Source organism: Dendrobates tinctorius, unplaced genomic scaffold, assembly GCF_039654945.1.
Source record: "Dendrobates tinctorius isolate UK_male_01 unplaced genomic scaffold, ASM3965494v1 ptg000048l, whole genome shotgun sequence".
NCBI classification, from domain to species: Eukaryota; Metazoa; Chordata; class Amphibia; order Anura; family Dendrobatidae; genus Dendrobates; species Dendrobates tinctorius.
This window is the reverse complement of record NW_027361716.1, coordinates 16,546,757-16,567,660: the sequence shown is the minus strand read 5'-3', so window position 1 is coordinate 16,567,660 and position 20,904 is coordinate 16,546,757. Positions and strand designations below refer to the sequence as shown.

The following is a 20,904-nucleotide window of genomic DNA, read 5'->3' as shown; positions in this document are numbered from 1 at the left end:
ACCTGGTGGCTGCCTCCGATAGGTCAGAGGGGGCTTCCGGGTCAGGTCACATGAGAGGGCACACGAGCTGCAGGGACGCGCGGCCTGGCCCTCCGGCGCATGTGCAGAGGCACAGTGCGCGCGGCCGACGGCAGAGGAGGAGGAGCGCGCCGGGGAGCCAACTGCCGGAAAGCAGGAGTACAGGAGGCACGGCGGGATGGACCCAGGGCAGACGGAGGTGCGAGGAGAACCACCAACAGAAGAACCCGGACCGGCTTTGCAGTTATGATTGTATGTGTTTAATTATGATATGGTGTCTGTAATATATGGATATTTGTTATTTTTGTTATTTTTTTTGTTGTTTGGTCTTTTTGGGATAGAAGGGTTATGAAACAAGTTCAGGTGAAGGGGTGGAGTTTTTTACCTACACATGTGGTTTAAATAGATGTTTCACTCAGTCTGAGCATAGGACCTGTTGAAGCACGTTGTGCGCGAAACGGCTGTTGTCCGTCTTTTACACATTGCTCCTGTGCCGATGCCTATGCCTCGTTTTATGAAATAAAGTAAATTGCTACAAGAGAACGGTGAGTGCCATCCTGTTTCCTTTTCTTACAATGAAATTTCATGTTTTTTCTACATGGGATTGAGCACCCGTTCTATAGGGAAAAAAATGTGTTACTGACCACGGATGTGAAGTCACAGGTGCTATCATTGAGGGTAATCTTTTCTCACACAACGGTGCCGGATATTTTTCTTCTTTTAAAAATATTGTTTAGATTGTCTCTGAGGAGTTTCTCCTCAAGGTGGGTTCCGTGCATCAGGAACGAATTTCATGTTATCTTCTGAATATTCTTCCAGCGGGACTTGTGTTGGGATTCCCTTGGTTAAAATTGATTAATCCTGTTATTGACTGGGAATCTTGGAATATTGTGAAATCGGGTTTTAATTGTTGAAATTGTTGTCTTTCTGCTGTTCTGGTGTCATCAATATATCTGGAGGGTATTCTAGAGTACCTGAAAGATTTTAAGGACGTGTTTTCCAAAAAGAGGTTGAGGTCTTGCCACCACATCTCCCCTATGATTGTACTATTAATCTTATTCCAGGTGCTAAATTGCCCAAGGCCCATTTGTACAGTCTTTCTGGCCTGAAACATACTGCTATAAAAGATTATATCTCAGAAAGTTTATCCAAAGGTCACATCCGTCCCTCTGTCTCTCCTGTGACTGATGGATTCTTTTTTGTCAAAAAGAAAGATGGTGGTTTACGCCCTTGCCTCAATTTTCGGGAACTAAATAAAATTACGGTGAGAAATACCTACACTCTCCCACTGATTCTAGATCTTTACAACCAATTATCTGGGGCTAAGTGGCTTTCCAAGTTGGATCTCAGGGGAGCATATAATCTTTTCTGTATTCGGGAGGGGGATGAGTGGAAAATGTTATTTCTCACCTCTGAGAGTTTGCTTGAAAATTTGGTCATGCCAGCAGTTTTTCAAAATTTCATTAATGATATATTCTCTGACTTCATTGGGTGCCTTATGGTGGTATATCTAGATGACATTCTTGTATTTTCATGTGACAAAGAATCTCACATGGGTCATTTACATGCAATTCTTCACAGGCTACGGCAGAACTCTCTGTTCGCTAAACCTGAGAAGTGTTTATTTTGTGTCCAAGAGCTGTCCTTTCTGGGGTTCATCCTTTCTGTCAATGGGTTTCGTATGGACCATGGAAAGGTACAGGCCATTCTTGAGTGGGTGCAGCCCAGAGACCTCAAGGGTCTTCAGCATTTTTTAGGTTTTGCCAATTATTATCGCAAATTTATTAAAGGGTTTTCTCAGGTGGTCAAGCCTCTCGCTGATCTCACTCATAAGGGGGCTGATCTTAAAAACTGGTCGTCTCGGCAGTTGAAGCCTTTTCTACATGTAAAAAATGCTTTATATCTGCTCCTGTGTTGGTCCAGCCTGATTCGTCTGATCCATTCACTGTAGAGGGGTGGACACAATGGAGGTGGGAGTGGGGGAAGTGCTGTCTCAGGGACTCGTCACTGTGACTAACTTAAGACCTTGTGCCTTTTTCTCCAAGAAATTTTTCCTGCTGAGAGAAATTACGATGTCGGGAATCGGGAGTTATTAGCCATAGCTTTTGAAGAATGGAGGCATTTTTTGGAGGGGGATGTTCATCGGATCACGGTGATTACGGACCACAAGAACCTGTCCCACATTGAGTCTGCCAAACGTTTGACTCCTAGACAGGCTAGGTGGTCGCATTTTTTTCACGTTTTAATTTTTCTATAACCTTTCGGCCTAGTTTCAAGAATGTCAAGGCCGATGCCTTATCTTGCAGCTTGGATCCGATACCACCTCCCGAACCTCCTTCCTCCATTCATCAGCATGGGGTGGTTGTGACTGGGGTGTCCTCCGAATTGGAACTTGAAATTTGTGAGGCTCAGTCTCTTGCTCCTCCGTCATTGCCCGATAACAAGCTCTTCGTGCCAGTTCAGTATCGGTTGAGGGTGCTCCGAGAGTTCCATGAATCTGCTCCCAGTGGCCACCCAGAGAGCTATTGCTAGACTGTTTTGGTGGTCCTCCTTGTCTTCCGACATCGCCGTGTTTGTGTCTACTTGTGATACGTGTGCTCGTGCTAAAGCATTCCATACCTGGCCGGCAGGGTAATTGGTGCCATTACCAATTCCAGATAGACCTTGGACTCATTTGTTCATGGATTTTATCACTGATCTCCCTTTTTCCAATGGCAAAACACTGGTCTGGGTAGTGGTTGACAGATTTAGCAAACAGGCGCATTTTGTTCCTTTGGCAGGACTACCTAACGCTAAAGCACTATCTAAGTTGTATATTGAGCACGCTGTATGGTGTGCCTCTGAATTTGATGTCTGGCAGAGGGGTGAAATTCATGTCCAAATTTTGTAGGGCGTTTTACAAAAGATTGGGTATTAGCTTGACCTTCTCCTCTGCCTACCATCCCGAGACCAACAGTCAGGCGGAGAGTGTTGCACACATCCATCTTTTCAGGTAAATTGAAGGCTTTACAGTATTGCAATTTGCATAAAACTTAATTTTTTGAAAAATGTGTCAATCAAACAAATTTAAATTTCAAAAGATTCCATCAGCTCTATTCAATACTGAAAAATCACATTTTACTTGTTATTTTTAGGACTTGGGATCCAAATATGCTGCTAGAAAAAAAAACCCAGTGTGGATTCAAACAGAAAAAAATTTCCACATAGATTTTGGTGCACAATACGAGCCAAAATGTGTGTGAAAATGATGCTATGAATATATGCTTATCAAGAAAATGGGAGACACAACTGCACCTACTAATCATAGGGGTTTGCTTACACTTGGGTATAAAAGATCGTCCCCATACTCATCCAGAAGTCCTGATAGTCCGTATGGGATGCAATTTTTTTCTTGCACTGTTTTATTTTGGAGTAAAATTGGAGCATGCTGCGATTTTTCTCATATATCGAATACAGCTGAGAAAAAAATAATCACATCTGCACTGCCTCATTGAATAACATTGGTCCATTCAGATGGAGCTCCGCAGAATGCGATTTTCTAGGGATTCAAAAGATCAGAACCCCAGGAATCAGTAATGCCCTATTCTTATTTACTTTCTTAGGAAAACTCCATTAACATCCTAGTATATAAAATACAGGGATAACATGTAACCTGACTCAATGTTTAGAAGATCCTTTTGCATCCAGAGCTTCTCTCCAATACCTCCTTAGCCGTAGACAGCTAGAGTCCCATCTGCAGCCAATGTGATGGCAACATAGAAATCTATGAAGCTCTATATAATAATTGACAGCTTTTTTTAATTTGTTAATTTACCAGAACTAATAAATTAGTGAAGTGTTTATTTTTTGTAATAAAGGTAAAACGTGAACTTGTATGAGTGTAGACCATATGGCTGAACTTTATTAATGCTCTGGAATGCACTCCAGCTATACAAGGCAAGTTAGTAGTATTGATATCTGTACTGAATGTAACAAAGTACAGTGAAAAGTGAATATTTCTTTGTAACCATCATGTTTTTGCCCTCAGGTGTCAAACCCTTCCAATGTAAAACATGTGAGAGAAAATTTTCCCGTTCTGACCACTTGAAGACGCACACCAGGACTCATACAGGTAAAACAAGTGCGTAAACCTTTATTCATATTTATTTATTCATTTACTGTCCTAATGCTATTCCACAACAGTGTGTCTACCTACATGATCAGATAAACGTGAGCAGTGCTAGTGTAGGATAGGCGAGGGGAGGTGATAATCCAATAGGAATGGGGGGGTGACCCACTTCTTGCCGGCGACAGACACGAGACAGAGACATGAGTTATATTCAACAGGTCCGATTTTATTGGCCGCCTCTCTAACGACCACTGCACTTCATCACAGGAATTTCACTGTTCTCTTGCTTACAGACCCGGGTACCTTCACTTTTTAGTTTCACTGTCGTGGCGTCCTTTGTGGCTCTTCCCACCGTGGCTGCCCTAGGCACTTCCACCACAGTGTTTCACCCTTCAAAGTACACCATCCACTTGGTACCCCCAGACCGTCTCCGTCTGCTGCTACTGTCCTTTTGGTTCACCCCCCCCGTGACCATCTCCACTGTCAGCTACTCCCGGAAAGCTTTTACCGTCTTTCTCTCTACGGCAGATCCTCCTCTCTAGTGAGCTCCCCTGGCTGACTGGACCTTCCAGAACCTTCCCTCAGCCTTTATACTCCCAGTTCTGGTAGCTCCGCCCAATATCACCTGACAGTTACCTTTGACCAATGGCAGTTACCTCGACCAATGGCAGTTACACAGTCACTCTCTCCTACACTCCCCACTGCCTTCTAATGGTCAAACTACCACATGACAACCCTTTCTCTGTATCTCAGCCTACACTGCGCTATCCCTCTGCCTCTCTCCAAAAGCAAACCTGTCCGTCAGTTCAACCTCCCCACACTAGTAATGGGCGAGTAGCATTGTTGCTCGGGTCTCCCCGAGCATGCTCGGGTGTTCTCTGAGTATTTTGGCGTGCTCAGAGATTTAGTTTTCCTCGTCTCAGCTGCATGATTTGCGACTTGTAGACAGACTGAGTATATGTGGGAATTCCCTAACAAACAGGCATTCCACACATGTATTCAGCCTGTCTAGCAGTCGCAAATCATGCAGCTTAGACGAGGAAAACTAAATCTCCGAGCACACAAAAATAATCGGAGAACAACAGGGAAAACTGAGCAACGACTATACTCGCTCATCACTAGTGAGCACCAATCGATGATTTACAGCAAGTGATTCAGCATAATTTCACGTACCAGTGAGTCTGGTGGTTCATCCAGTCATTTGCTACTCCTACTTTTCCATATTGTTGGCAGCATATCCCCCATTTCCATGAGGAGATATACCGACCAAAATGTGTGCCTATAAAAATGATTGTTGGTTAGCACATCCCCTAATGTAAATGGAGGATGTGCAATAAGGAAAGTAGGAGTAGAAGGAAAGTTGGAGAAACAAATGAACAAAAGAACCCCGGATGAAAGTATTTTGATTGCCGGGCGATACCTTGTATTGATTCCTAGTAACATCCTGTATTAACGTTCATTCTCATTCACAGCTGCAGTTCCAATTCTTTTTGCTGCCGTGCTATAATCTTCCAGCATTCCCTGTTTGTTCAGTGCTGCCAATAGCGTTCTCGGGGGATTTACATTCTGGAAAGTGTAATACAGTGTAGAAAGAAAAAAACTCTTTGGTAATACAGTTTACTGGCTTTAGAAGCATGAAAGACATTTTTGGCCCAAGATTTATGGTGTATTTACCTTGATATATATAACCTGTTATCTATATGAAAGTTGTAAGGTGTGGTTCATAGCTGACCATATATTCAACATACGTCCAACACTTTCCTCTTTTTGCACCATATTTTGACTGACTTACTTAATACTTAACACCAATATTCTCAAAGCACAAAAAGTGCCAGAAACATAATAGTCATTTGGTGTAGGGAATGTAAGCAGGTGCTATTGTCTTTAGAGTACTTGCATATTGTAAGTGGTAAATCACCCTCAATGGGCCCACAGAGCAAATCAAAGCTGCAGAATCCTTTTCCCATAGCTGCAATTATCTCTGTACTACTGGCCAATGTCAGGCACCCTTTAGAAGACACTACCGGATACAATTTAGCGAGCTGTGGCACTGTTTGCTGCTTGTAGGGGAGGAGGACACGTGCAGATGAGTCCAATCTGGGCTTAGCGTATCTGCATGTAGAGAATTGTTCATAAATTCTATGTTTACAGGGATGGGACAATTGACAACATTTATCATATATCCACAGGGCACCACCACTTTATTCATAGTTTATGGGATTGATAGAGATTAGTCTGTGATGCGTGATAAATTTAGTTTATGGTCAAATCCTTTTAACTTTTTTATGAGTTCCTTGCATGCTTACTTTTTGCATTTCTCTTTCTCAATTATTGGTTTTAGATGTTCCTCTATGATAACTGGACATTTCTTTGTTAACAGGTGAGAAACCTTTCAGTTGCAGATGGCCTAGCTGTCAGAAAAAGTTTGCCAGGTCTGATGAATTGGTCCGACATCACAACATGCATCAAAGAAATATGACCAAACTCCAGCTGGCTCTATAGGCTCTGAGGGATGAGGTCAATTAGACTTTTACGTCTACTGTATTATATATATATATTAAGCTTTCAGCACATCCACCCAGCGGATTACTAGATATTACTGAAGAAGTGCGATTCTGGCTGGCTGACCTGACCACAGGAATTAGCGTGTTCATCTTTGTTAACGGCCATTAAGAAAGAGACACATAGCTTCTTTCGACATCCCTTTAGTGCTCTGTCACTTTCTTGGAATGATCATTAGACTCCTTTGGATAAAATTGGTGTTTGACCCATGAACTGGATGTGGACAACTTTGGATAACACTGGTCAATTGAATGGCTATACTTATGCTGTATATAAACCATATTTCACTTATTTATCTTGCAGAGATGCAATATAATCTACAGCATGAACTACAAATCTATAGTGGTGACATTGATGTAGTGTTGTGTGATGAGGTGTCAGAGCTTCTGATTTTCCTCACAGGAGAAAAAGCCTTGATACCAATGCATAGTTTAAACTGCTAGATGTTCTGTTTAATGCTATAATATTACCAGCACATGGGTATCTTTGACAGTTGCATCAACCATCTCACTTCATTGATGGCATTTGTCATTGTCTATGCAGTTTGATTGGAACTGGAGTGATGGGAGGAAAGGTACAGCTGCATGGCTCACAAAGAAAGCATTCAGCTTCGTAAGGTTTGGTCTCCATCATGAGGTAGACTAAAAGCCCAGAAAAATACTCCTATTGATCAAAATGTTTGAATAGAAAACACAATTTCTAACAATTAAAAATTGCTACCATAGTGCAAGGATCTGATTTTAACTCTAAGATTGGTTGTCCAGAGACCATATCTCATTCCATCTCATAGTTGATACTGCACATCTTCAACATTTTTGGGCCAAACTACTATCATCTTACTTTATGTCATGGAAATGGAAGTAAGTTGTCCTCCTGTATAGACATCTTGCTAACTGTATATATTACAATTCACAAACTCCATGATGTGAAGGAGGTTTGGATCCACCATTGTTCCCGCTGGCCATTTTGTGTCTAATGTTAACAAACATGTTGGAAATGTGAATACTGTGAAAGCAACTTTTTAAAATATACTGTACTTTATAGAAGTTTTGTTCTATTTTTCTCTATCTGTAGGGCTACTCAACCCAAAGTGAACTGCCTTAATTATAAGCCCTCCCTATTGGGAAAATGGCCACAAGTGGAGGACACGTGTGCGAAATATGCTCATCAGCCTCCTCCACTGAAACTCATTCCATCCAAGATTAGGCAATATTATGAAGATCAAACAGCACAAACACAGAGTGTTTCAGCATGAGCACTGGTGTGTTCCTGCACATGCCCCCATATCTGAAAGCTTTGTTTTTGGGTTGGGAGTTAGGATGAAAGGCAAATTTCTCCAGATAAATTTTCTGGTACCCTGGCAAGAATTCAGTTGCCGCCCCCTCCCACATATGCAATTTACATACTTACAGTCACAAGCCGTCTTGCTGCTCTCCTTAATTCTCTCAATGTTCAGTGAAAATCTGAGAAGCCTCCCATCTCACACCTTGCTCCTAATACTGTGTCCTCAAATTTATCCAGTCCCCCAAACTGTGTCCTTAAATCTTCCCCCCTTATACTAAATCTTCCCATTCTCCTTGCTTTACTAAACCTTCCCCACACCCTCACTCTTAAAGCCCGCTACACAAAATCTTCGGTGTTTTCAGCTCTACTGGAGCACTTACCACCAATCTAGTTTGTGCACCGGCAATTGACATTAGCAGCGTTTCCCAGTCTGGGGGACAGCAAAATGCAGCTGCTAGGGAGACACCTTGGATCACCTGACACCTGTGACCGGGTCCCATGCCTTGCCTGCTCCCCCTAGATACGCCTCTGGCAATCATGTAGGCTTGACTGCACTTACAGAGAAAGGTGCAGAACTTCTAAAAAGTATATAAAGTCAAGTTGCATATACTGCACTCATCCTTTCATCACATTTATAAAGATTGGACATAAAATATCCAAATTTTTAAGGGGCAATACATGAGTCCAATAGATTAATATTGTAAGAGCGTGTGTGTGAGTGGGATTTTTTTATATTTTTATTATTGAATGTTGCGTTGAAGAATTATTTTTTGTAGACTTTAATTTATTTTACAGCTTTGAATAAAAGTGAACAGTTTGCCAATTAACATGCCTAGGGACCAAGCATGCTTCTACTTTATCCAAGGCACTAGAGTTAACTCTGGAATTAATGTAATACTTGTTGATGGGTAAATAGTAAATTCCACAACTACAACAACCAAGTTCTCTCTATGAACCAATTATCTGATTGCATATCCATTTCCAGTATTGTCATGTATTTCAGAGGAAAAATTATGATGTTCAATTCTTGGAAGCAGTTTGACATTTGTGAACAGTGTAAAGGCTGCACTGGTTTTGTGGCCAATAATTGTAAATATGCTGCTTAAATGGTATTAAAATGTAATACAAAGAGAAGAAATAGTTGTTTTGTCATTTGTTAGCAGTTTATGCTCATTGTATCCCATATAGTGTTAATCATGCAGAAATAATATCCAGGAAGGGGTATATTTGTTACTGAAAGCTTGAAAGGCAGTGTTGGAGTTCCCTGTGCACACTAGAGGGGTTTCTTCAAATAAACATGTGGACATTCAGTTTTGGGGTTTGCTCACACTATTGTAGGAAAAATTGGCCTAATTCTCATCCATAGAGTGGGAGTGTGGAAACCACAAAACATTACGACCAAAGATCCCATATTAGTATATATAAATATATCATCTTTATTAGGGAAAGGACAGAAACGGACAAAATGGGGAACGTGTGCAAACAACAGACAAAGAGTGCAGCAGTGCACAGGACATGCAGGATTAGCCACGGCCAAAGAAAACCTTTATCAAGATGTTCAAATATATATTGAATGAGATTTATGGAGGCAAATAATGTATTAAATGTGCTCACAAAAACAGTTACCAAATGTGGTCCACATAAAGGTGAACCACAATGGAACACCTAAACAGCTCACAATGGCATACACAAAAAGATCACTATACTAAACAGACATGTGTCAATATAGAACAGTATCTAAATATATGCTCCTATAAATTATACAGCTGAAATGCCAATAGGACCATTATGTGCTGCTGCCACAGGAACAAGGAATATTACCAATGAGCATGCATTATTTCAGAGAGACCTCTTATCCCTCCCACTAGGGGACATATGTAGCGCCCACCCAGATAGGGGTTAATACCCCAAGATAACATTACCTCCAAACCAAAATTCGGATAGCCGGGCGGTCCGCCCGTCTCCCCGACGCGCAACAATGGAACACCTAAACAGCTCACAACAGCATACAAAAAGATCACTATACTAAACAGACGTGTCAATATAGAACAGTATCTAAATATACGCTCCTATAAATTTTACGGCTACAATGCCAGTAGGACCATTATGTGCTGCTGCCACAGGAACAAGGAATATTACCAATGAGCACGCATTATATCAGAGAGACCTCTTATCCCTCCCACTGGGGGACATATGTAGTGCCCACCCAGATAGAGGTTAATACCCCAAGACAACATTACCTCCAAACGAAAATTCGGATGGCCCGGCGGTCCGCCCATCTCCCCGACGCGCAATAATGGACGACCTAAACAGCTCACAACGGCATATACAAACAGATCACCATACTAAACAGACATGTGTCAATATAGAACAGTATCTAAATATATGCTCCTATAAATTATACGGCTACAATGCCAGTAGGACAATTATGTGCTGCTGCCACAGGAACAAGGAATATTACCAATGAGCACGCATTATATCAAAGAGACCTCTTATCCCTCCCACTGGGGGACATATGTAGCGCCCACCCAGATAGAGGTTAATACCCCAAGACAACATTACCTCCAAACAAAAATTTGGATGGCCGGGAAGTCCGCCCATCTCCCCGACGCGCAACAATGGAACACCTAAACAGCTCACAACGGCATATACAAAAAGATCACTATACTAAACAGACATGTGTCAATATAGAACAGTATCTAAATATATGCTCCTATAAATTATACGGCTACAATGCCAGTAGGACAATTATGTGCTGCTGCCACAGGAACAAGGAATATTACCAATGAGCACGCAGTAAATCAGAGAGACCTCTTATCCCTCCCACTGGGGGACATATGTAGCGCCCACCCAGATAGGGGTTAATACCCCAAGACAACATTACTTCCAAATGAAAATTCAGATGGGTGGGCGGTCCGCACGTCTCCCCGATGCGCGTTTCGGAGCTATACTCCCTCGTCAGGGGGCGTAGAATGAGGAAAAGACATGAGGTTTAAAAAACGCCGGACCGGAAATGCCCGTGATGCGGACCGGAAGTGACGCATGAAGCGCCGTGGCAACCTGAGGACGCCAGATGGCCGCCGCATCATGCAATGGGAGGCGCCAGAGGAGGCACTCCCCACAAACATATAGATGCTGAGACCATCAGGCGTGCCCGGGCACAACACGCATGCATACAGGACTGTCGCCACGTCATTAGAACACTGCAATAGAAAGAAAAAGGGGGAAGGTATCCAAAATATGCCATTGTGCAAAAATGGCGATATATCCCTATAGAAGAAATACCTCCACTGAGAAGATATACCCTCAGTGCCACATTATATTCAAACTGCATAAAGATCAATATATACAGATCATTAGTATATACCATGATACCTTATATACATAATACGCTAGAATCTGACATTGGAGATATTATATTAATAACCAATATACCGTATATAAATTATATAAAAATACAAAACAGAGTAAAATGCATTCACATACACCATATATAGGTAACAACAGGCACCAGGCTTATATAAGTTAATAATTCTTCTTCTCGACTTCTTCCATTAATGGTAGAAAATGGCATGGAATTCTTCCTCCGAACAAACCATAAGTAGTGGATATAAATGTCCAAAAGCAGCTCCAGTCAGTAGGCAATAGTGACAAACTAAAAAAAGGGGAATCAAAATTAAAACCAAATAAAATTACATAAAAACCGCCACACTAATGTGTGCCAAAGCACAGTCCCAAAGCGAACAAACACAATCACAGGAATGGAATATATGACAAACTCTCATTTAACCCATTAGGATGCACCGTATTCAAGGTCCATATCCACCGCGTCTCTTTTTGAGCTAGACGTTGGGATATTCTCCTACTCCGAATCCCTGTATCTATCATATCAATACCCTTAACCTTCAGGCCACTGCTGTCACAGTTATGATGTATCTTAAAATACCTGGGTAATGTTTTGAGTAGATGCACCTCTTCTTCATTAGCAGCGGCTTGTATGCCTAGAACATGCTCCCTGATTCTGACCTTCAATTGTCGGGTGGTGAGCCCTATATAAATCAGTGAACAGGGGCATGTGGCATAGTAGATGACATTACGGGACATGCAATTAATGGTTTGAACAATCTTATATTTTTTCTGTCCCGTAGAATCCATAAAGGTGTCATCTTTGATCATATTAACACATGCCACACAATGGTCGCAAACCGCACTACCACCCCTTCTATTCCGGGCAAAATCATCCAAAGAGGTCTTAGGGGGGTCCCCAACGTAGTGACTACGTACCAGGTGATCCCGTAAATTCCTAGCCCTCCTAAAGGTAATTTGAGGTTTATCAGGGATAATCTTAGCTATATGTGGGTCCGTCTTCAAAATATTCCAAGATTTATTTAAAATGCCGCGTACCTGCTCAGACTGAGCGTTGAAATTAGTGATGAATCTCACAACATCATGTTTACCTGGTTCATCATTAGTTTTATAAAGGAGGGAGTTTATATTGCTGTACTTGGCCCGTAAATAAGCTCTTTTGATTGACCGATTACTATACCCCCTCTCAGAAAAACGGCTCCTCAAATCCTTAGCCTGAATTTCAAACTCTTCATCGGTTGAGCAGAGACGACAGAGATGTAGGAACTGGCCTACAGGTACGGAACGCACCATATGCGTCGGATATGAGGAGGATGCATGTAGGAGCATGTTCGTGGCCGGTGGCTTCCTAAAGATAATTGTTTGGATGGTCCCTTCATCGCCCCTACTCAGTAAGGCATCCAAGAACTCTACCCTATCCCTATCAAAAGTGGCGGTGAGATGAATGTTCAGGCCATTGTCATTTAGTTCCAAAATAAAACTCTCTAATGATGACATGTTCCCCTGCCAGATCAATAGAATGTCATCTATGTAGCACGTCCAAAAGGGGACGTGCTCCATAAATGACAGACGATCAGACATCAGGAGGTCTCTCTCCCACAGCCCCAGGAACAGATTAGCATAGGAGGGCGCAAATGCCACACCCATGGCTGTCCCCTGGAGCTGCAGGAAGAAAGACCCCCTGAAAGTAAAAAAAAATATGCATAAGGGCAAATTCCAGAACTTCCAAGACAAGGGTCCTTAAACTCGGAGAGAGACATGATGTAGATAGAAAAAATTCCGTAGCTCACAACAATTCTACGTCCATAATGACTAGAATCGTGTCACTATCGAAGGTGAGGCCATCTGTCTGGCGTAACAACTGATTTGTGTCCTTGAGGTATGAGGGTAGATCTTCCACAAGCAGCTGAAGTAAAGAATCCAACCACCTGTTGACACATTCCAAGTAGCCCCCCCGCCCCGAAACTATAGGTCTACCAGGAGGGGTCTGGATGTTCTTGTGGGTCTTGGGGAGGAGATAGAAGGTAGGTATCGTAGGTTCAACTACTGTTAATGCAGTCAAGAGCTCCTTGGAAATGATGTCAGCTTCCCTGGCTCTTGTCAGGATCCCCTTTAATTGTGTACAGAAGGCGGACAAGGGGTTGTATGTCAGTCTCTTATAACACGTAGTGTTGGAGAGCTGATGCATGGCTTCCTTCTCATACAGTTATTTAGGCCATAATACGATGATACCCCCCTTGTCCGCCGGTTTGATCACAACATCAGGGAGACCCTTTAGGTAGCTCAAACGCTTCCTCTCCTCCCCAGTTAAATTATCCCTCTATATGTACTGTGGCACCTTCAGGAATTCATTACTGACCACTTTCACAAAAAGGTCAATGACACTACAGTTCGAGAGAGGGGGGAACTTCTTGGAGCGCACCCTCAAGGATAGAGGTATCTTACCTCCCTCAGTGGATAGATGTTCATCAGCCAATTCCTCAAGAATCCTCAGAGCTGATTGTTCTTTTTCTGTGGGGAACAATTTGCTCACATTATCATCAAAGAAAAAACGTTTAGATAACAGAGGCCTAGCAAAAATATGCAGGTCTTTAATAGCCGTGAATCTATTAAATCCCGCCACTGGTGAAACAGACAGGCCTTTATGTAATAATGTACAATCAGCTCTAGTGAGCGTGTGATTACTGAGATTAATTACCTTGTTGTCTCTATTAGTGCCTTCAGGTGAGCGATGTTTCTTCCATTTACATGGGTGAAAGTTGTGGTTTCTCATCCGCCCATACTTAACCCTTGACCGGGTGACTATTGAGGAGGTGGAAACATCGGACTGGATACTGTTATGAATGAGTCACCGAGGAGGAAAAAACAAAAACAAGCTAAGCCCCAGAAAACCAGAGAGGTTGGTAGCTAAGCGGATTGCAGACCCCTGATCCAATCCACACAACTAGCAGTAGCCGTGGAGTGTACCTACGATGATCCTAGATGCCTCGTCACAGCCGGAGAACTAAATAAGCCTAAAACAAGAAAAGGGGAAATCTAAACTGCCCCAGAGCAGACCCCAAAGCAATAGACAGCCCCCAAACATGTATTGTCGGAGAGACAAGATGAAAACACAAACACAGATAGAAAAATAGGCTGAGCAAACGATGGGGCCCACACTAACTAGAAAGGACAGGAAAGGAAAGATGCTGTCTGCAATCACGCACAAAACCCTGCCAAAAAATGTCCAACACTTTCTGATAACAAAAACCCTGAAGTCGCTAGACTTCAATTCCCTATATCAGCACTCTGGTATATTCTGAAGACAGAGCAAAATGAGACCAATCTGATCAGGGACAAAAAGCAAACTGGCATAAACAGAGACATAAGAATGGAAATTCAGCACAGCCCCAGCAGGGGCTGGCTGGCCACAAAACCTGACTAAACCAGACCAAATCTCATGTGAAAAATAGCAGAGCACACTTAGCTTGAGAACGCAGGAACAGAACTGGAAACCAGAACCTTAGGGCAGGAGAAAATCACCAGCATAAAATTAAATCCAGTCAGAGACTCCTGATGTCCACTCAAAGTCCTCCTCCTCAGGTGGCAGGTCTCTGCAATTTAGATCAGCTTCATTACCTGCTGTCACCACCAGAGGGAGCCCGGATGGAGAACTCACGACTCCTCTGTCAACACAGCCATCTCCACCACCCTCACCAGAAGCCAGAGGTAAACCAGAAAATGAGTTTACTACAGGGTACTGAGTGATGACACCGAAGTGTTAGAAACACTACAATGCATAGATGACGGATTACCAGCATATCTTTTCCATCGGTAAACCACTTTTGCTTGGTAGTCCTTCAGGTCTCTGTTGAATTTAGAGACCTGCGTATCATTGATTTCCTTCACCACATTATCTACCGATTTTTCAATTTTATCCTCATAAGATTTCAACTGTTCCGCAGAGCAATTGGCACGAAGATCTATCAAAGCCTGCTCAATATCCTTATCCAAACAATCGATTTCGTATTAAGGCCCACAAGCAATTTCATGAAGACAACAGAACATGTCCCACATGCATCCTCCCATCTAGACACAAATTCAGCATCATCAATGGGAAATGTGGGTAGAACGCGGACCCGAAGGCCCCTCGGTATCATATTCTTAGCAATATATTTTTCCAAAAAGATTCTATTCCACCAAATTTTGGTTCGTATGATAAGTAATTTCTTCATAGACTCAAATAAAACATCATTCCTGTGATCGTCAGCCCGCATACCACTGGTCCCATCCTGTCCAAAGACTTCATCGGCTTGCCCCAGCCAGGATTTTTCCCTGGCCCTGTAGTCCATTTTACCAAAGCAAATCCCTGTGCAAAACACAGAACAATAATGACAACACAATAGCAAAGGTATATAACAGCATCCTGTATATGACAATGCAACACACAGGTGCTGTTAATCCTGGACAGTCGAGGATCAATCGCTATAATTCATAGAGCGGGAGTGTGGAAACCACAAAACATTACGACCAAAGATCCCATATTAGTATATATAAATATATCATCTTTATTAGGGAACGGACAGAAACGGACAAAATGGGGAACGTGTGCAAATAACAGACAAAAAGTGCAGCAGTGCACAGGACGTGCAGGACTAGCCACTAGAGATGAGCGACTTTGCCTTTTTTCGGGTCGAGTCGGGTTTCATGAAACCCGACTTTCTCAAAAGTCGGGTTGAACAAAATCGTCTGACTATCATGAAAAGTCGAAGGCCAACTGAAGGACAAAACCCAATGCAAGTCAATGGGGAGCCAAGGTCGGCAGGGAGTGGAGGACAGGAAGCACACCTACAGTGCCCATTTTAATGCCAAAAACATCAATTCTTATTACTTAAGCTTGTCAACCTTAATTTACTTTATAATAATAGTTAGGCATTGAAAACTGGGGGTTATTTGGCTAAAGTTGTGGGAGGGTAGGGCTGGCTCCAGATTTTCGTGGGCCCTGGGCCAAAGAGTGTCACTGGGCTCTTTTAACACATGCCACAATTCATGATCCTCTGATACGGCAGAGAAATAGTGGTATAGTACAATGAAAAATGCTTCACTTCTTACATCTCATGACTGATATCCATTTTAAATTCTCCAATAGCTCCCAAAACGGACAGTATATTACTCCATACAGTATTATGGCCACCGCATAGTGCACTATACAGAGTAATGAGGCCCATATATTTCTCTATACAGAATCATTGGTCCCATATAATGTTCCATACAGTATATGATGAGCTCCACATAATGCTACAGTATATGTTGGTCCCCATGGAAGAAGCTCCACTGTCTTATGGGCCCAAATAATGCTCCATATATAATGGGCCCCATTTCTAATGCTCCAGTGCATAATGGGCCCTGTAAATGCTGCTCCAGTGTCTGATGTCCACCTTTGGAATGCTCCAGTGTATGGAGGGCCTCATGTATCATTCTCCAGAGTATAGTGCTCCCAAAAATTGCTCCCAACATTGAAAACAATTAAATAAGTCTCCTCGCTAGGGAATCCCTTTACTAGTCTGGACTCCTCGTCATCCCCATCTTCCATCTCACTGCACTTGGACTGTTTAGGCAGAGGGCGTACAGACGTGATGTCATTGCGCTCTCTGACCAGAATGTCACTGTCAGGAAACGCGGAAGATGTCACGGCGGTGGAGCAGGGAGAGGTAAGTATTTCAACTTTGCAAGTGCTGTGATCCTGAGCAAGCGGGGGGGGCCACTCGTTGGCGACGGCACTGGCACAGGGCCCCTCATAGTATGGCGGTGTGTCTGACGGCGGGTGGTGGGCCCTCCCACCGGCAGAGACACTTTTGCGTACTATGAGGGGCCCTGTGCCAGTGCCGTCGCCCATGAGTATGCCCCCCCACCTGCTCAAGGAACCTGCACTTTCATCTGCACCTTCCTCTTTGTCACCGTGTAAGGTGGTATAGTATGCGGGAAGGGGAACCTGAGTTTCATCAGGGTCAGATTCTGGCTGTGTAGAGTGCGAGGGGAATGTAGTGGTCTGGGTCAATGTACCAGCAGAATCATCTAGCAGTTGCTGGGCATCAGTGCACTTGTGGTGCCCCCAGGAGTACGGTCGCCACAGTGGCATTACCTTCCTCCTAGGGAGTGTGATGTCATGCTTGGGAGCAACGAAGGATCTCTCTAGCAGTTAAACCAACACACAACACAGTTCCCACTCCAGGCCAGCAGGGAGACCTCTGAACCTGACTGCTGAGGAGCTGCTCTCTGTGGTCGGGAGGAGGTAAGTTAGGGCAGTCTGTGAAGGGAAGGGGAAGTGTGTGGACGTGAGAAGGGGAGCTGGAGGATGAGCAGAGTTAAGGCTCACTCCTAGCTGGAGCGCATGGTCGGGATTCCGGTCTCCGAGTTTGTAGGGACACTGACGGTCCTGCAGCAGAAATCGGAGGAAGTAGCAACTGTAAATGCTCTGTTCCCAACTAAGGCTGGGAGGCCCCAGCAGCGACGTGTGTGAGCCAGAAGGAAAAGGCTATGGCTGCCTGCCATACGAGAAAGTTCCAAAAGAGAGTCAACAGGGGGAACTTCAGTGAACTCAGTACTGCGAATACCTCAGATAAGCGCTAGAACGGAGGCCACACTACCTATCTGCAGAGAGAGAATTCCAAATTTGCTTCCAGGCTGACCAACTCCTTCTCCATCTGTACTCTGGGTCCTGGACGGCACTTACCAAGTACACGTAAAGGAACTGCATGACTGTGTCTGTCATCTTTCTCCTGCGCCTGGCGCATGGCTCTGCTACATCCTGCACTGCACACCATCCACCAACTCTTTCATCAGCCCTGCGACTACTGCCCTACCTGTGCAGGGCTTCTACATCTTAGCTGCACCACAACATCTGTCCCAGAGAAGCGACACTGCAGTGCGGATCAATCTGATCAGAAACCACAGGTGGCGTCACGTATCATTCACCTATAAACGTTATTCACCCCTTTGCATGGACGCTCAGGGCCACGGAACGGGTCATCACCACCAACGTGACACATCCCTCTGAGACACCGGCCCAGTACCGATTAACCCCACTGCCCTGGCTGGCCACCCACACTCCATGTCAGATTCATCATGGACTGGGGAATTCACGATTTGACTTGATAACCCAGGCATGGTATGATAGAAAGAGCTACATGGACTAATGTGAAGTGTGGCCTGCTGCATCATTCACTTTTGGTGGGGGTGAAGGACACAAGGAAAGAGGTTCTTCCTGACCAGGAGCCAGCACTTGACGACTCAGTGCTTGCATTTTTTGAAACTTCAGAAGAGGAGGGCATATTTGCTGGGGTCTGTTTTTGCAATGTAGCCCAAAACCAGTTCCTCATGCTCCGGCTTTAAAAGCGGTTAACCTACTCCCAAAAAAGGTAGCCTTCCAGGCGTTTCGGAGCCAGACCATGACACAGGCTCAACACCTCCTGCCTTAGCTGCTATTGTGCTTTTGCCACAACTAGCAGATGCACCACCACCATCAGCACCAGCTGCCCCCCCACGCCCTCATCCGCGGCCTCTTCCACCAAACTTCAAAATGTTGTATAAAATGAACCCAAAATAACATCAGATATATGGTACTGTATCAGAAGCGTACAGCTCTATACAGTGAAAGGATAATTGTCAATCTCCCTATATATACCATCAGTCACACAGAGACGCTCACAGGCTCAGTATGGATTAGACAAGAATATAAAAAGTAGAAAAATTGTACAGTATTATCAGATAGCAGGTATATATCGTATAGTTTAAACATTCTAAATCTCCATAGATATTTCAGGAGGCAGACACAGACGCTCTCAGACTCAGTATGGATTACAACACAATGTAAAAAGCCGTAAACGGTAATGGATCTGAAGAGTACAGCTGTACACAGTGTAGGGGTCATTGTTGTTAATCTCAGTATTTATTTCCACAGTCAGAAAATAACTCTCACTTGGTCAGTTTGGATTAGACCAGAATATAAAAACCAGTAAATGAGTAATGTATCACAAGCGTAGAGCTGTATACACTAGTGTTGGGATAATTTTTAAATGTACACCTAAATTGCAGAAGTAACCCACAGACTGTCACACGCTCATGATGGATCACACGACAATATTACAAGAAGATCCGCAAGAAATAATCACACATGTGGGCCAATGTTCCAGGTGTCAATGATACACTTAGAGTGGTGGGTGGAGGAGGACTTCCTGGCAGAAAGGGTACAGTATCACCAGATACCAGGTATATATAGCATAGTTTAAACATTTAAAATGTATGCCTAAATATCTATATATTCAGGAGTAGTGTTGAGCCACCCCTCTAGTGTTTCAGTTCATTTTGGTTCATCGAACACAAGGCAAGTTCGTCGAATGTTTGTCGAATGTTCGACGAACAACGTCGAACACCATTGAAAACAATGGCAGGCAAACACAAACACATACAAACACATAGAAAACAATTACAAAACACCTTAAAAGGTGTCCCAAAGCAGACAAAATGCTCAGAATACAAAAATAACATATGGAAAATGGCAACTACATATAGAAAAGAGGTGGAGGAGTAAAAGGAGGAGGAGGAGTCACAGATATAGGCATGTCATGCCCTTATGAAGTCAAGAAAGTCTGGAATAAAAATGTAAAATACCAAAAAACAGTAAAATATTCAGGATTGAGAGTCCTCAGTAGTTGATACCTTTTAATGGCTAACTGAAAAGATGGTAACACATTGCAAGCTTTCGAGACTACTTGCAATGTGTTACCATCTTTTCAGTTAGCCATTAAAAGGTATCAACTACTGAGGACTCTCAATCCTGAATATTTTTCTATCCACTGGCTAACACGGTACAAAGATATACATCTTTCCTGTATCAAAAAACAGTAAAAATCTGAAATCGAAGACGATCATATACCGTCGGACTTCCCACCATAAATGAGGCCAACTGCCGATCGGGCGGCATTATTCCCACGAACCTGCGAGCAGCGTCCATGAAGGCAAAGTGTTTGGTTTCCGGGGGCAGTATGGTTGCAAAGCTGAACCTTAAAGGAATGTCCAGAAGGGCACCACCAGGAGTGGAGCCTGCGGCTTAATTCGAGTCCACCCGGGAAACCTCAACCATGCCAACTACAGAAAAGATTGACAGATTGCAAGCTTTGTCGATTCTGTGGGTGGTGGTGGATGTCGGTTTTTAGTTGTGCTAGCGATTTGTCAGCTTAATTCCGTTAACAAGCGAGACTCCGGCATGCCCCCGCGGTACGCGTCAAGCTTAATAGAGGGACACGCGAGGCTCTGGCACGCGAGATCGATCAATAACAGGTCTGTCATGCCCTTACATGTCTGGGGCTGCATGCGCGCTACACTGAAAGGTCCAGCGTGTGTCGCTTACAGGTGCAGATAACCCGCTGAACCCCGTTAGTGATGGGAATCTGGGATTCCAATTCTTCCCCGCGAACGAGGATTTCCCAGTAAGTGCAGGTCAACCGGAATTCCGGAATTAGGCCTAACCGGCATTCCAGAAAAAATGAAAAAATTAAGTGTCCAAACCACAGGTGCTGTAGCTTGCT

At 43.6% G+C, this 20,904-nt stretch overlaps 1 protein-coding gene across 4 annotated transcripts in view; it reads left to right on the top strand.

The window, feature by feature from the left end:
- WT1 (WT1 transcription factor) overlaps positions 1–9,110 on the top strand; it is an 87,775-nt gene extending 78,665 nt beyond the window's left edge. For 3 of the 4 annotated variants that reach the window (XM_073576323.1, XM_073576322.1, XM_073576320.1), the window contains 2 exons: positions 4,046–4,138; positions 6,507–9,110. In XM_073576323.1, the coding sequence (XP_073432424.1) occupies positions 4,046–4,138; positions 6,507–6,628 (215 nt within the window). In that variant the 3' untranslated portion in view covers positions 6,629–9,110. The remainder of the gene's footprint in view (positions 1–4,045; positions 4,139–6,506) is intronic. The other variant, XM_073576321.1, reaches the window with a different exon arrangement.
- The last annotated feature ends 11,794 nt before the right edge of the window (positions 9,111–20,904 follow it).